Source organism: Schistocerca cancellata, chromosome 6, assembly GCF_023864275.1.
Source record: "Schistocerca cancellata isolate TAMUIC-IGC-003103 chromosome 6, iqSchCanc2.1, whole genome shotgun sequence".
Taxonomy (NCBI): Eukaryota; Metazoa; Arthropoda; class Insecta; order Orthoptera; family Acrididae; genus Schistocerca; species Schistocerca cancellata.
In genome coordinates, this window is record NC_064631.1 from 658,077,023 (window position 1) to 658,095,206 (window position 18,184).

At 43.0% G+C, this 18,184-nt stretch overlaps 1 protein-coding gene across 1 annotated transcript in view; it reads right to left on the reverse strand.

Moving 5' to 3' along the window:
* LOC126190988 (lachesin-like) overlaps positions 1 to 18,184 on the reverse strand; it is a 979,391-nt gene that overhangs the window by 13,074 nt on the left and 948,133 nt on the right. Inside the window, exon 8 of the mRNA XM_049931664.1 lies at positions 8,201 to 8,314. Coding sequence (XP_049787621.1) covers positions 8,201 to 8,314 — 114 coding nt within the window. The remainder of the gene's footprint in view (positions 1 to 8,200; positions 8,315 to 18,184) is intronic.

Consider the following 18,184-nt stretch of genomic DNA (forward strand, 5'->3'; position numbering starts at 1 on the left):
GCAAAATTTGTCGCGAATCGATTTGAAATTATTTGTAAAGTTTATTGCGAATCACTAAGTGCTCTCATTCTCAAATACGGGACGACTGAAATATGGGAGGTCTCGCGTCGTGGGCTGCATTTCTTTTCACTCAACACCCACCGTCCACCGCGGTTTGATAGGATATTTGCAGCCGTAAATGATACGTGTACCAATTTCGGTGAACATCGGTCAAGTGGTTTAGGAGATGGTGTGCAACACACATACGTAGATCCATTTTTAAAATTTCTATGTATTTGGCGTTCTATACGTGGAAGAAGCCTGGAAATACTAAAGGGTTTCAGATAGATTATATAATGGTAAGACAGAGATTTAGGAACCAGATTTTAAATTGTAAGACATTTCCATGGACAGATGTGGACTCTGACCACAATCTATTGGTTATGAACTGTAGATTAAAACTGAAGAAACTGCAAACAGGTGGGAATTTATGGAGATGGGACCTGGACAAACTGAAACAACCAGAGGTTGTTCAGAGTTTCAGGGAGAGCATAAAGGAACAATTGACAGGAATGGGGGAAAGAAATACAGTAGAAGAAGAATGGGTAGCTTTTAGGAATGAAATAGCGAAGGCAGCAGAGGATCAAGTAGGTAAAAAGACGAGGGCTAGTAGAAATCCTTGGGTAACAGAAGAGATATTGAATTTAATTGATGAAAGGCGAAAATACAAAAATGCAGCAAGAGAAGCAGGCAAAAAGGAATACAAACGTCTCAAAAATGAGATCGACAGGAAGTTCAATATGGCTAAGCAGGGATGGCTAGAGGACAAATGTAAGGATGTATATGCTTATCACATGAGGGGTAAGATAGATACTGCCTACAAGAAAATTAAAGAGACCTTAAGAGACAAGAGAACCGCTTGCATTAATATCAAGAGCTCAGATGAAAACCCAGTTCTAAGCAAAGAAGGGAAAGCAGAAAGGTGGAAGGAGTATATAGAGGGTCTATACGGAGGCGATGTTCTTGAGGACAATATTATGGAAATGGAAGAGGAGGTAGATGAAGATGAAATGGGAGATATGATACTGCGTGAAGAGTTTGACAGAGCACTGAAAGACCTAAGTCGAAACAAGGCCCCCGGAGTAGACAACATTCCAGTAGAACTACTGACGGCCTTGGAAGAGCCAGTCCTGACAAAACTCTACCATCTGGTGAGCAAGATGTATGAAACAGGCGAAATACCCTCAGACTTCAAGAAGAATATAACAATTCCAATTCCAAAGAAAGCAGGTGTTGACAGATGTGAAAATTACCGAACTAACAGTTTAATAAGTCACAGCTGAAAAATATTAATTCGAATTCTTTACAGACGAATGGAAAAACTGGTAGAAGTCGACCTGGAACACCTAGGCAATACTGAACGTACGACTTATCTTAGAAGAAAGATTAAGGAAAGCCAAATCTACGTTTCTAGCATTTGTAGACTTAGAGAAAGCTTTTGACAATGTTGACTGGAATACTGTCTTCCAAATTCTGAAGGTGGCAGGGGTATAATACACGGAGCGAAAGGCTATTTACAATTTGTACAGAAAGCAGATGGCAGTTATAAGAGTCGATGACATTGTAATTCTGTCAGCGACAGCAAAGGACTTGGAAGAGCAGTTGAACGGAATGGACAGTGTCTTGAAACGAGGATATAAGATGGAAATCAACAAAAGCAAAACGAGGATAATGGAATGTAGTCGAATTAGTTCGGGTGATGCTGAGGGAATTAGATTAGGAAATGAGACACTTAAAGTAGTAAATGAGTTTTGCTATTTGCGGAGCAAAATAACTGATGATGGTCAAAGTAGAGAGGATATAAAATGTAGACTGGCAATGGCAAGGAAAGCTTTTCTGAAGAAGAGAAATTTGTTAACATCGAGTATTGATTTAAGTGTCAGAAAGTCGTTTCTGAAAGTATTCGTATGAAGTGTAGCCATGTATGGAAGTGAAACACGGACAATAAATAGTTTAGACAAGAAGAGTATAGAAGCTTTCGAAATGTGGTGTTACAGAAGAATGATGAAGATTATATGGGTAGATCACATCACTAGTGAGGAGGTATTGAATAGAATTGGGGAGAAGAGGAGTTTGTGGCACAACTTGACTAGATGAAGGGATCGGTTGGTAGGACATGTTCTGAGGCAACGAGGGATCACCAATGTAGTAGTGGAGGGCAGCGTGGAGGGTAAAAATAGTAGAGGGAGACGAAGAGATGAATACACTAAGCAGATTCCGAAGGATGTAGGCTGCAGTAGGTACTGGGAGATGAAGAGGCTTGCACAGGATAGAGTAACATGGGGAGCTGCATCAAACCATTCTCAGGACTGAAGACCACAACAACTACATGTATTTGGCAGGTTCCGCGGGGCCATGCGAGACTATCCACTAAGCCACGGAATGTGTCAATACATAGTCACAGTTCGCTGATTAGGTAATTTATAATAAACGGGATTAAAGAATTAATAAAACAGAAACAACTGGTGAGAGTGTGTACGAAGTAAGAATGTATCACAGATCGAAGTTCTAGACTACTGCAGGAAGTCCTGTACGGAACTGTAGTGTGCCACGAGGAAACCTTTCGACATGTGAGTAGATTTGAATACTGGTTGTTTATCACTGAATTTCTTTCAGTTTTTCTAGAAACCTTTTGAAAAATAAATGTGGCGAATGGTGCATTCCTTTCTATACAATTTTTAACGAAATGTTACCCATGAGCAAATAACTTTTCTCCGTCTGTTATTCACAGATTGAATGTTGCAATTTCTTCAGATTGTGTCTGTACAGCCAACAACTAATCCTGTGAAGGAGACATGATGGAAATAGAATTCCAAAGCATCTGAAGAACGGCCTACATGACATTTGCGAACTGACTGAAAGTATCTGCCTAACTGCCCTTCTCAAGACTAAGAATGGCATTACTGAGTGCACAGAGTTTCCCCAAAATAGGATATAGTAGGGTGAAAGTAAGCGAAGTAAAAAAGAAAACTGTCACGTTTCACTGCCACAGACAATGGATATTATTTTTACAGTGAATATAGCAGCATTCATTTTCTGCGCGTGATCTTGAACACTATACTTCCAAGAAAGCTGTTCTTCTTCGCTTAATCTTAGAAATTTCAAACTGTCAACTTCCCTAACTGTTCGACCGCCTTTTAAAGCTGAAATTTCGCTTTTGCAAGAGATCCGCGTTTGCGGTTTGCAGTTTATTCTGTCCTGTGAGATTCACGTGACGACTTTTGCGACTACCCTATTGGCTAAATAATTTAGTTAGATTTTACGTATTTCACAGTAACACATATGTTCAGTGCAAAGAGAAAATCTTTTTGATAATCTGTCATGTTTGGTGGCAGATCGCTAATACACAAGGTGAACGATATCTCCACCGACAAACTTTCAGAAGTGTTAGTATGGACCAAAACAGAAAAACCTTTCTAGCCAACATTGGCTATGATATGCATAGGTCCAAGAGCTATGATTACCAGCTCATCTTCGTTTCCGCGAAACACATTCCATTTACTGGGCAAGTGATCATAGCTCTTAAGGATGATTTTCGAACCTATATGTTCAATAGGCTTTTTTCTTCTTTTAGTCCATACTGCCACCTCTGGCAGTATGGCGATGGTGTCATTCTTCACGGTCTGCGTAGTGTGAAAAATACTAATACAGGTAAGTGTCGAAATTGAGCTACGAGCGTTTTCTCTTTCAGAGTAATTTAAGCACTGATGCCACTGTAGACCTGCATGAGTCGAGAAAAAAACTGTTATTCCGTTTAGTTTTTTATTGGTGACAACAGACGAAGCACCCCCTCCCCCCACTACGTCCAGATGTAATTGCACACAAAATGCTGTAGCCTGTAAGGGCACTGGGGCTCACCGTAATGCAATTCGCTGCTATTGCAGTTTATTGTTCCATTCAGAGTTGAGTCCTTTGTGAAACTGACACTGAACCCTCCTCTTCATCAAAAAACAGGAAGGAGATGCAAAATAGAAGGATAGAACACGAGTTATCATTGGCAAACCAATCAAAATTTTAATCAAAATTACTGCTTTTGGCAGTACTTTAACCAATAATGAATTATTATTGCTAGGCCTCCCCGAAAACTAAAAGGTTTCACTTACTGCAAGATGGGGCTTCTAGGATTTTCTCAGAGCCTCAAGAAAATACATACATGGTGATGCAGCTGACCCTGCCTATGGATTTTATGCAATCCACAACGCCTAGAAAACCCATCTGTGAGATTGTGATATTCTCTCACTTGCTTTGTGCAAACTATTAGTCCTACAGAAAAAATTAATACGATCTTTTTGTAGGAAATGTGACGTAATTAAATTCTGTACAGAGATATGTTTTCATTGTTGGCCCGATTTTCGACTTATTTAAAGAAAAACGCGTTTGAAGGTCATTTTTGTACTTCCTTCTTGAATAATTCAAAAACTACGGCTGTTAGCGAAAACGTATCCCAGTACCAAATTTAACTACATTAAATTGCCTCAAAAAGGTGCCGTTCATTTTTCTTGTAGGGCTAATAGTTTGCGTGCAGGGAGAGAGGCAATGGACAAATCTTGCTCGTTGTACTTAAGGGCGCTGCAGGTTGCATAAAACCCATAAATATGGGCAGCTGAATCACGCTGTGTATACGTCGAAGCTTGAGTGGCACACATCACGACTGTGAATCTGAAAACAAGATCCAGGAGTTGTTTGCTACAGCAGAAGCTACGCTCAGCTCCTTTCGGTGTGAGAAGCGGTTTATTCTGATGAGAACAATCACAGTCCATCATATGAGAATGGCAAAACTTCCATGCTTGTCCGATGCAGTACATTTTAGTGAGACAAGAAAATGACATTCGTACTGTTCTTCGACAATGTGGGAAGAAAACAAGGAGTTTTGTGACAGTATTTTAAGTCGTTAACTATTTATTTAAAGATTTGAGTTAGGTCACAATGCATAACTCAGAATGGATGCAGACCATTTTAAGTTTCAAAAATTCTAAAAATACTTTGCATCTGGTTTTCTTACACTTGTTGTTGTAGGTCTACTTGAAAGGATTCATTGTTGTTAGCAGGTAATAAAAGAGTAAATAAAAGTCTTGCTGGAATTCTTATTGCCATTCAATATTTTCATTCACCTGGGAAAAAATGTTTTTGGCGCTAAACAATATTTTCTTTCCCCTGGGAAAAAATGTTTTTGGCACTTAAATCTGTTGGCTGTTCCACTCTGCAAGTGTTAATGTTCTTTACCGGTACACTGTACAAAATGTGACATTCGAAGCAAATGTAAGTTATGAATTAAATATGTATATGCAAGACACACAAATGGAACTTGTAAGACCCACATCCATGCACGAGGCGAGGGTCGAAGTTACTACCTCCGCTTTGGGCTGTTTACAACTTACACCCACGGAAGTCGGGGCTCTGCAGTCTCTCTCTCTCTCTCTCTCTCTCTCTCTCTCTCTCTCCTTCCGTGACGGCCATCCGAACAACACGATCCTCATAAACTAATCGCGCTTCCGCCTCGGAGCTCCATCGAGCAAGGGAGTAGCGGCGCTGGAGCCAAAAGATCGATCACAGCTGACTCTGTCTTACGACATTCCGAAAACATTGAATCCCAGCTGGCATTCAGATATTGGCGAACTTCATCTCGGCTAGAGATCAGGGTCATATAAATCAGCGAAAGGAAGGAAACTGGCAACAGAGAAAACGGTACCGGGCAACACGAGACGGTGGCGCGAAGGGAAATGTATTCTCTTTTTTTGTGCACTTCCGCCGAATCCCTTTTCTGCCGGTTGCGTTGGCATCACTGCTTCTCACCAGCCAGTATCTCCCGGTGTATTCTGTTTCCGTCCCTTACGGCCATGTCATCAGGACAGCTAGTAGGTAACTCTATATCTTATTTTTCTGGCATGAGAAGTGGAGATACTGCACCTCGGAGCAGCGGACGGACGAGAGGGCGATAAAGGGGGGGAGAAAACAGAAAAAGGAATAAGAAGAATGAGATGGCAGAGAAGTATAGGGACGGACTCTCTCTTCCCCCATTGCGCCGGCGAGTTCTCGCCCCTTGCTGGAACCTCCCGACTAGCTGCGCCTTTTGAAGGGACTAGAAATGAAAACCTTCCCTGCTTTCCATCACAATACTGGACGCGAAATTATTTGGATTCTGATTCGCATCAATTTGGCGAGGGGAGCGGCATATGACGTTGGCGTCTCCATTCGTTTCCTATTCCACGCTGCGTGCCTCCGTATAAAAGGCAAACACACACGCATATACACATCATACCTTAAGCCACACTACCATTTACAGTAAGTGCATATGTCGTCGACGAGAACGTTAACTGCATTGTTAAGAACACGACAGGGAAGAGAAAGGTGTCTGAACACACGAACTTCCATACTAAACTACGAATGTCTCTTTCATGTCTCTGAAAAAAATAAACTGATAATCTACTCTCTACAGAATTTACTGACTACTAAAACATAACTCACTGAATCTAATAAATAAGAGGATACAAGATGCCGATGGAATGTCGGAATCTGATTTAGAGTGAAACGCAGTGCGTTTTACAGACAGTAAAAATTGGAAAGAAGAGACTATTATCTTACCTGACTCTCCAATTGTACTTTGTTATACGAGGCGCTGTGGCTAATTTTAAAGAGAAGTTTCAATCTGTTAGTCGTAACTTGGGCGTAGATTGGAATTATGTGACTAAGAAGTAAATGTTCATAACCAGATCGAATATAAATATGGAGTTTCCTGACCAAACAAAAAAGAAACAGAATGTGCGTGTCACACTTCTCTTTCGGAACGGTGCACCACCTCAGCATGTAGAACCAGCATTTCACTTATTGAAATATATTTCATGCTCAAGAAGTGTCTAATAAGATTATTGTCAATCGTTATCAGCTGAAAATTGTCTCTAATATTGTCGTTCACTTATTTCTTGAAGCGGTTTTATTCATATTAAGTATATCGCCCAGGAGTTTAATTGTGCCGCCGTAAAGAATTAATAAGCTGTCAGATAATAAATGTGATTTATGTTATTCGTCCGCGGTCAAACGGAGATAAGTCTGGGACGAATGAGAAAAGCTTTTAACATCTGACTTTGTGCGGTAATTAGTTGCAGACAGTGAGGAGACAAGGAGTGATTGAAATTGCAAAAGAATGGATATTTTTAAACAACAATTTCCTTTCGACACTACTGTCATATTTTTTTTGGAAAAATTCAGCTCATTAATACCCATAGACACCGAGAAGCAGTTGGTACAGAGAACTGTAGCGAGTGAGTTGTTCTACAAAGTGTGTGGGACTGTATTAAAGCTAATCATAGTGCCACAGGGATAATATGGGGCGACCTACTTCGAAGAATATTACAAAGAGCTGTGGAATGTTGCCGAGGAAAGAGGAATTATATGCGTAGCCGCTATCTCGTTCACTATTTTTCCGATAAGCGACTGCAGTGGGGATCTTAAAACTTACGAATTCCGTTTACAGGAAACAATAAAATATAACACTATCAATATGAAGACTCATATGATTACATCAAGTAAACTAGGAAGAGAGGAAATACCTTCGAGTCAAATGATTTGAAACCGTACTGATGCAGTTAAGAATAATTCGGTGATACTACATTCTTGAATTGCCCGATACAGTGATCATGTTATGCATCACAGTTTAGTAACATGCCTCTATTCGAGTTTGAAAATAAGCCCCAACTGATGAAATCATCGTTATTTTTAATTTCTATGAAAGCAGAGGAATCATAGAGAAAAAAGTTTTATTTATTGCATATGTTTATGGCATAAATAAAGCATATAATGACGGTGCCAAATACTAATTTCAGCTTAAGAGCTAGTTATTTCTGACACAAGAAGCCGCAAAGAATTGGTCTATAACTTTGTATGAGAGTACGAATGTCCGTGGTTCTGTTTATTCTTCTTCTTTCGCAAGTACACAACTCTTTCTTTCTCTTGAGCGAAATTCCCACGGAAATGAATAATCTAGAATAAATAAATACGTGCGCTGGACCGAGCATCGAACGTGAATCTTAACAGGAGAGAATTTAGTTTTCGAGTCCCACACCAGCGCACATTTTCATCTTGTCACAAATATCCAATGAAATTTTTGTTCAGTCAGCAGTCGGTTAGTACTTTAAATGACTTGGAAAGCAACGGAGTTACGCACCTGCGGTGAGCTCCGGTTTCAACCAGTCGCGGTGCATCCCTTTGCCAGATGCCTCAGGAGGTGACTTCTGCTCCGACTTATCGATCTCGTTGAGATTCGACTGGTACTTGGAGCCTACAAAAATGCGAAGGTACAGGAAATACATTTGATTTTAGTGATCTATAAAGATTATTTATACACAAATTGCAAATTTTTGCGGTACTATTTTTATATATAAAATTGGCTGATTAATTGCTGCTAATAAGGAAGTGTTAAGGCCCTTAGTAAATCGTAGTGTCGTTAAAATTTCATAGAGTTACAGGTATTGGTTTCAAAATTTTAAGTTGTAAAAATATTTATGCATATCTTTAAAGAATAGACTGTAATCGTATAAAATACAAGCTAACGACAATGAAATTACTTACCTTAGATACATTATCCCGATATCAATCAGTACAAAACAATGAATACATTGCTATTAGAATAATGAAGTAAGATAGTTTACATACCTTCTGTGATTCTGTTGCACAAGTCATGTGTAGGATGTTGGGAACACACCTGTTACTTTATTACAAATTAAGTAATATGTTCTGGAATGTTTTCTTGAACTACAAACTCTATAAATTATTTCATTGTGATTATTTTTCGCTAGAGGTTGTAACTTAATAAACATGTTCGTCAGTTTCCTTTTTTCGATAAACCGAAAGCCAAGAGCTGACAGAGACTGCTCTAAAATATTACTTGTACAATTGATGTTTTACAACTTTTTTCAGTCTATATACATGTGTGAAATATCATACCTGTTAACTCTGGAATTTATGTTACACTACTGGCCATTAAAATTGCTACACCACGAAGATGACGTGCCATAGACGCGAAATTCAACCGACAGGAAGAAGATGCTGTGATATGCAAATGATTAGCTTTCCAGAGCATTCACACAAGGTTGGCACCGGTGGTGACATCTGCAACGTGCTGACATGAGGAAAGTTTCCAACCGATTTCTCATACACAAACAGCAGTTGATCGGCGTTGTCTGGTGAAACGTTGTTGTGATGCCTCGTGTAAGGAGGAGAAATGCGTACCATCACGTTTCAGACTTTGATAAAGGTCGGATTGTAGCCAATGGCGATTGCGGTTTATCGTATTGCGACATTGCTGCTCGCGTTGGTAGAGATCCAGCGACTGTTAGCAGAATATGGAATCGGTGGGTTCAGGAGGGTAATACGGAACGCCGTGCTGGATCCCAACGGCCTCGTATCACTATCAGTCGAGATGACATGCATCTTATCCGCATGTCTGTAACGGATCGTGCAGCCACGTCTCGATCCCTGAGTCAACAGATGGGGACGTTTGCAAGACAACAACCATCTGCACGAACAGTTCGACGACGTTTGCAGCAGCATGGACTATCAGCTCGGAGACCATGGCTGCGGTTACCCTTGACGCTGCATCACAGACAGGAGCGCCTGCGATGGTGTACTCAACGACGAACCTGGGCGCACGAAAGGCAAAACGTCATTTTTTCGGATGAATCCAGGTTCTGTTTATAGCATCATGATGGTCGCATCCGTTTTTGGAAACATCTTGGTGAACGCACATTGGAAGCGTGTATTCGTCATCCCCTACTGGCGTATCATCCTGCGTGATGGTATTGGGTGTCATTGATTACACGTCTCGGTCACCTCTAGTTCACATTGAGGGCACTTTGAACAGTGGACGTTACATTTCATGTGTGTTACGACCCGTGGCTCTACCCTTCATTCGATCTCTGCGAAACCCTACATTTCAGCAGGATAATGCACGACCGCATGTTGCAGTTCCTGTACGGGCCTTTCTGGTTACAGAAAATGTTTGACTGCTGCCCTGGCCAGCACATTCTCCAGATCTCTCACCAATTGATAACGTCTGGTCAATGGTGGCCGAGCAACTGGCTCGTCGCAATACGCCAGTCACTACTCTTGATGAACTGTGGTATCGTGTTCAAGCTGCATGGGCAGCTGTACCTGTACACGCCATCCAAGCTCTGTTTGACTAAATGCCCAGGCGTATCAAGGCCGTTATTACGGCCAGAGGTGGTTGTTCTGAGTACTGATGTCTTAGGATCTATGCACCCAAACTGCGTGAAAATGTAATCACATGTCAGTTCTAGTATAATATATTTGTCCAATGAATACCCGTTTATCATCTGCATTTCTTCTTGGTGTAGCGATTTTAATGGCCAGTACTGTATTTGAAAACGAGTAGCACTTACGAGTGATAGAGGATATTGAGATGATCTAAAGCTGAGCAAGGTATGTCGTTAGCCGCTCAAATATAAGGGGCAGTCAAATAAAAATCGAACAACCACCACAATGGGACCATGGAATCGTTCCACTCAAAAACAATGACCACAAGCGTTAATACATACATCCCATTGGGAGACAAGACACTCAGTTACTTTTTCGTAGAACGAGGTCGGCCGCAGACGGATCCACAACCTCATCCACTTCGGCACTTGCTAATCCGACTGGAACCGACGTCCACGCATGTCTTTCTTGAGGTCGACAACGATTTGAAAGCCTTACAATAAAGGTTTCGTGTTATAGGGAGGATGCTGCAGTGTTTTCCCACCAAATCTCAGAAGCCTTAGCTTCGACTGATTGGCAGTGTCGGGGCGTGCAACCGAATAATTCCATCCGACAGCGATTCTAGGCGTTTGGACTCAATGGCGCGTAGCATTTCCTGCAAATTGTCTTCATAGCGTTTCACATTGATTTTGGTTTCACGCTCGAGGAACACGACGAGCGCCGGCCGTGGTGGCCAAGCGGTTTAAGGCGCTACATTCTGGAACCGCGCGACCGCTACGGTCGCAGGTTTTAATCCTGCCTCGGGCATGGATGTGTGTGATGTCCTTAGGTTAGTTAGGTTTAATTAGTTCGAAGTTCTAGGCGACTGATGACCTTAGAAGTTAAGTCGCATAGTGCTCAGAGCCAACACGACGAGCAGAGGGTCCTTTGCAGTAGAAGAAGAAGGTCATGATGACCGTACCGGAACTTGTGGGAAAAGCTTTGGACTTCTTTGGCAGGGTAGATGTGGGCTGTCGGAATGCTGTCAGACGGTATCATCCTGTTGCACGATTGTGCCCGCCTCCGCACTTCCAACTGGACGAAGGCTACACTCCAGCGATTTCTTTGGGAAACACTGCAACATTCTCCGTATGGCCATATTCTTTCACCATGTGATTTACACATGCTTGGTGACCTGAAGGAAGACACACCTGGAGGTCGGTTTCAGTCGGATGAGGAAGTGCAGGAGTGGGTGCCGTTGTGAATTTGTCAGCAGGAGACCGCGTCTACCAAACAGAAATCGGTCATTTCGTCTCCCTGTACCATAAATGTCTTAATCCGCATACTAATTTCTTTTGGGTGGAACCATTCCATGGTCCAGTTGCGATGGGAGATGGGTTCTCATTTCACTGCCACTTACAGTAAGGGAGAATGCATCATGTAGATTTTCAGCCTTGTCCAGTGGCAGACGCTGTAAAAGAAGAATTCTTCATCAGGGTGTGGTTTCGTTTTAGAATTACAATGCGTATGTTCCTGAAAGAGTCAGCAAATGTATTGTTTTCTCAAGTGGTTCAAGTGGCCTAAGCACTACGGGACTTAACATCTGAGGTCATCAGTGTCCTAGACTTAGTACTACTTAAACCTAACTAACCTAAGGACATCACACTCATCCATGCCCGAGGCAGAATTCTCACCTGCGAGCGTAGCAGCAGCGCGGTTCCGGACTGAAGCGCCTAGAACCGCTCCGCCACAGCGGCCGGCTATTGTTTTATCCTACGTATGTTTCGGAAGAGGGCCACGAAAGTAAGATTAGAGAGATTCGAGCCCACACGGAGGCCTACCAACACTCATTCTTCCTACGAACCATTGATGACTGTAACATGAAAGGGGGCAAGTGACAGTGTTAAAGAAAGTACCCTCCGTCACACACAGTAAGATACAGATGTAGCTGTAGAAGTATGTCAGGCGCATGTCATTCTGCATTAACGTCTTGTCGAGTAGTCCTGGTTGTAACCTGAGTTCTTCTGGAGATGACACCGCTAGCCATGAAGTGCTAGCTGAGAGTTTTAGTAATGTTAATCCACATCTTGTGACGAGGAGAGAGCGTGGTGTAAATGCTGTTAACAACATGTTAATATCGAGAAATATGAAGTTAAGTATTCAGGGAAAGGTAAACTATATACGTTTATCGATGAACTACGGTATGTATCTACAGAGAAGGGCGGTGAGGATCAGAATAACATGACAAATCTCACCAAAGATGCTGTTTTATACAGGAAGTTAATGTTGCTGGGCAATTGTAAGAAGATGCTGAGAAACTAGGGGAAGAGTTTGACCCTACTGTAATGAATGTCAGCTCTCTTTAAATGTAAATAAAGCAAGCATCAGGTTATGAGATCAGTGGTGAATATGTGGAGCACGTCATATCATAGATAAATCTGTAGGCGTTGTGAAGAAGTGGTACGAAATGTGAGGAATGCAAAAAATTATAGTGGGGGAGATGACTGGAAGGCTTCGACTTGTTGTTAGGGTTATGCAGGAGTGTGCAGTACATCTGCAGAGATAGTACCAAACACGATTCTTAGGCCACTAACGATGTAGAGCAGCTCCAACACTAGTTCTTAATAAGTAGACGTAATAGCAGAAACCGAACGAATTAAGTTACACCTTGGTAGATTCGTTACGGCACGCTGTAGCACATGTGAAAGTGTATTTGGGGTTCTCGGGTACATTTAACTGCTATCTTCGGAAGAAAGGCGTTTTAGGCGACTTACTGAACTTGTGTGCGTGGAAGGCTGAGCCACAGTTGTGTTACCACATTTTATTAACAGCAGTGGAGACTATGAGAGTAACATTAGAGCAATTATTCTGCGTGGAGAGTCAAATACACTGTTACTTTTCCGCCACTCAGATACTCGAAAGGAATTGTAAATAAACTGCTAATATTTGTTCGAAGTACCCTCCACCACCCGCAGTACTGGCGTTCCAAATCCACGAATCTTCTTACTCTGTATTAATAGCAATTCTTTTAATCAAACTCTTAACATGTTTACTCCACAAGTAGTGTAATAAAAAATGGTTCAAATGGCTCTGAGCACTATGGGACTTAACATCTGAGGTCATGAGTTCCCTAGAACTTAGAACTACTTAAACCTAACTAACCTAAGGATATAACACACATCCATGCCCGAGGCAGGATTGGAACTTGCGACCGTAGCAGCAGCGCGGTTCCAGACTGAAGCGCCTAGAACCGCTCGGCCACACCGGCCGGTTTGTAGTTTAGTACTTCAGGTATTCGGCATATTGTAACTTTAAATTGTTATCCTTCCGTCGAAAAGCCTTTATAGTGGGCAAAGTAGAGACTTGCGGGTATTTATTTAGTGAACAGTCTTCATTATCCAGTACGACGGAATAGGATGGGGAAATAAAGGACCAGCATGAAGCTGTTAGCGTGCTGGAGCCTTTTGCTCAAGATTCCAGATTGTGAAATATCTCTAGAACGGTCGTCTCTGCGCAGGTCATACCACGGAAAGGACAACATGTGGCTCGAAATAGTGCCGTCTGTCTCGTCGTATTACGGTACGATCCTCATGAAAACGACATATTTCTGGATCTGCTTAAGATCGCCCCCGCTCCCTGAAGGCTTCGAATACACTATTACATGTTGAAAAGTTGTAGAGAGAAAAGAATGTGAACGTATAAAAGGGCCAGAGAGGCTGCTGAAGCCTCAATCCCGACGGACAGAGAGGAGAAAGAGAAGGACTTCCAGAATAATAGGAAAGATGAACTTTAAATTTTAAACGGACAGTTCTTGGAGGACGTGGGTAGTGGCTCTGAGCACTATGGGACTCAACTGCTGAGGTCATTAGTCCCCTAGAACTTAGAACTAGTTAAACCTAACTAACCTAAGGACATCACAAACATCCATGCCCGAGGCAGGATTCGAACCTGCGACCGTAGCGGTCTTGCGGTTCCAGACTGCAGCGCCTTTAACCGCACGGCCACTTCGGCCGGCCGACGTGGGTAGTAAAATATACACAGACATTCTTTTTTTTTTTATCCATCACTTTTCTGACTGGTTTCATGCGGTCCGCCATGAATTCCTCTCTGTGCCAACCTCTTTATCTAAGACGAGCACTTCTTGCAGCCTACATACTTAATTATTTGCTTGATGTATTCCAATCTCTGTCTTCCTCTACAGCTTTTGCCCTCTACACCTCCCTCTTGTACAAAGGGAGTGATCCCCTGACGTGTTAACAGATGTCCCATCACTCTGTTTGTTCCCCCGTTAGTGTTTCCCACATATTCCTTTCCTTTCCTCTACGATTCCTTACCTTATCAGTCCATCTAATTTTCAACATTAGTCTGTAACACTACAGCTCTGATACTTATATTGTCTTCTGTTCCGATTTTCACACCATATTTCACTACCCTAAAATTCTGTGCTCCAAACGCAAATTCTCAGAAACTTCTCCCTCAAATTAAGGTCTATGTTTGATGCTGGTAGACTTCTCTTGGCCAGGACTGCCCTTTTTGCCAGTACTAGTCTGCTTCTCCTCCTTGCTTCGTCCGTCTTCGGTTATTTTACTGTCTAGTAGTAGAATTCCTTAACTTCACCTACTTCGTGACCATCAATCCTATTGTCAAGTTTCTCGTTGCTCTCATTTGTGTTACTTCTCGTTACTTTCATGTTTCTTCAATTTACTCTCAATCCCTATTCTGTAGTAGCTAGACTGTTCATTCCATTCAGAAGATAATGTAGTTCTTCTTCACTTTCACCCACGATTGTACTGTATCAGCGATTCGTGTCATTTATATCCTTGCAATTTGAATTTTAATTCTACTGCTGAACCTTTCAGTCACTTTACGCCGTGTTGTAATCACTATCTGGCTTTTAAGACGCCACTTGGTCCTCCATGCTCCTAAAGTGCCAGGGGCCGGTTGTAAGCGCCACCGCAACACAACTCGCAGGCAGCGTGTACAGAGCGCCGTATCATCCACGTAAAGCGTTAGATAGACGTTCTCCGTGTTGGAGACGTCCACAGTAAAGATTGGGTACAGCAGGGGACCAAGGATGGATCCCTGTGGCGCAATCGCCATTTCTGACCTAGCTGTGCAGATACCGTGACCGGCACTGACATGGAAAGCTCTATTTTACATATAAGACACAAGGAGCCGCACGGTGGAGTCGGTACACCCAGAAAAAAAAGGTTGTAAAGGAGACCTTCATGCCACACGCTCCCGAAGGTCTTATGGACGTCCAGGACGAGCACCCCTGAGTAATCCAGACGCTCTAGGGAGCCCATTCCGTGCTCTAGCAACCGCATAGTCGAAAGTCCGCGGCGGAAATCGAACTATTCTGGCGGCCTGATCTCCTTACGATCGACGTGTGTCAAAGGTATACGAACATACATCCTTTCTACGATATTCGATTGCGCAGGGAAAAGGCTAATCGGCCTACGCAGGGTTATCGAAAAAGACTTTACAACTACGAAACGATATAGAAATTTATTGAGATAATTCTCAAGTTCACATAAAAGTGTCAATTCTTTTTGGTTCGATGTGACTACAATATGTTATGCAGCAAACATCCCAAGGGTAATCAATTTCTTCCCACATTTCTTGCAGCAAATCGGGCGTAATTTGTGCAACGGCAGCATAGACTTGAGTTTTCTGGTCAGCTAAACTGTTTGATAGGGAAGGAACATAAGCACGGTTTTTAATGAAAACCCAGAGGAAGAAATCCAGTTGTGGCAAGTCCGGGAGATAGGTGGCCACGCGATTGGCCTTTCACGGCCAGTCTTCCGACCTGGAAAGCGAATATCGAAGAAACCCCTAACTTCGTCAGGGAATGAGGTTCTTCGCCATTTTGCTAGTAGTAAACCATCCCATCTAGATCATCCTCATCGATCTGTGGGGTTAAGAAGTTTTCAAGTGTATCCAGATACATAATACCAGTTTTTTTGAAGAAAAGCAGGCCGTATACATACAATTCGCTAAGGGCACAAAATACACTAACTTTGGGGCTGTCACGAACGTTTTCCAGGGTTGCATGTGGATTTTCGCTGCCCCATATTCTGCAGTTGTGGGTGATCACTATGAAATGTTGACTCCTCGCTGAAGATTATTGTGTTCAGGAACGTCTCGTCGTCCACTATCTGATGCAACATTTCCGTACTGAATTCCCCACAAGCAACTTTATCTGCATCACTAAGGTGTAGTGTCATTGCGAATCGGTAGGGTTTCAAGCGAAAACGTTTACGCAGGACTTGCCAAACAGTCTTTTACGGATTGCCAGCCTCGCCAGAAGCACGTCACGTTAATTTTTGTGAACTGCGGGTAAAGCTCTCCCTAATCTTTATTACGGTATATTGATAATATTTACTTGTGGACCGTCTGACAGCAACTGAATAAAACACAGTTTTAGTGCCATACGCGTTTCGCCTTTATTTTCTGCAAGGCATCATCAGTAGCAGGCTGCCAAATAGAAACCAAAACATTGCATTGAAACAAGCGTTCAGTTCATGTGGGGAAAAAACCGAAAATTGGCATTCATTACAAGAAGAACAACGCCAAAAATGCAACAGGAGCGGAATATGTAAGAAATTATCCACGCAGCCTGCCACTGATGATGCCTTGCAGAAAATAAAGGTGAAACGCCTATGGCACTAAAATTGTGTTTTATACAGTTGCTGTCTGACGGTCCATAAGTAAAAATTATCAGTATATCGTAATGATACACGCAACTGAGGAAGACAGGACTACAAAAGTTGAAGATGTCTCCCAAACCTGTTTGATATAATCATCAACTTGGCGATTTATCATGTCGCAGTGAACAGTCCGTCTGAACAAAGTTCTTGTGCCGAGTTGTAGGGGTACTTGTTGGAGGATATTTAGTGTATTTGGTTGCGAAATTTACGCCAAACAGTTGTTGCAGGGCTCGTGTCATGAAACCAAAACACAAAGCGAGCAGGCTCCGCACGAGTGAAAGTAGCCATTGTCACTGTGCACTACGCTGGCGCTCCTGGTGGCGGAATGGGGTACTGATGCACCACATGAATCAGACTTGAGGGTGTTGGCTAAGAAATGACATATCTACTGATTATGTAGGTTGTCTCAATCAATTTCTGTATCATTCCAAAGTTGTATAATCCGTTTTGACTCACTGTGCAGTTTTGTGGGAGACACGCATCCTTCCACTGTTTGGGAATGACAGTTACTTCTGCATGTTTCCATGCCACTGGTTAGTCGCCAGTTGGTTCAAAATATCAGTGAAAATCTCCCGACTCCGTCTCCCCAAGCTCCTTTCCGGCCATGCGTGGGGTCTGGACCCCTCCACCATACTCCACACCTATAAATCCCTCATCCGCCCTATCCTTTGCTACGCCCACTGCCTGGATCTCCGCCCCCCACCCTACCTTTTACAAATCCCTTCAGATCCTTGAACGCCATGCTCTCCGCCTCACCTATCACATCTGTCTCCCCTCCCGCACGCGGATCCTGTACGACCACATTCCGTTCCCCCACCTCCTCCTTTTCCTTGAACAGATATGGATCCTGTATACTTCCCGAAAACTCGATCCTCCTCACCCGCTTGTCTCCCCCATCCTCTCCCACCCCCGCCCGCTGCCGCACCTGTATTCACACGTCCCACACGGTCTCCATCTCTCCACCCACCTTACCCTCTCCCAAGGTGGCTTCCGCCAGCTCCCTCTCCGTTTCCCTCTCCCTCTCCCTCCATCTACCTCTTCTACCAACTTTGACCCTCCCTCCCTCTTCCTGTGTTTGCTCCTTTGGGCACCCTCCCTCCCTTCTCTTCCCCTTCCCTCCCTCCTCCATTTCTCCCCACTCCTCCCCCGGGCTTCCCCTGCCCTGTCCCTCTACTCTTCCTCCCATCTCGTCCGCCATTGGCATCTTTGTTCTCCCCTCTCCCCCCGTCATCCTTCTTCCCCTCTTG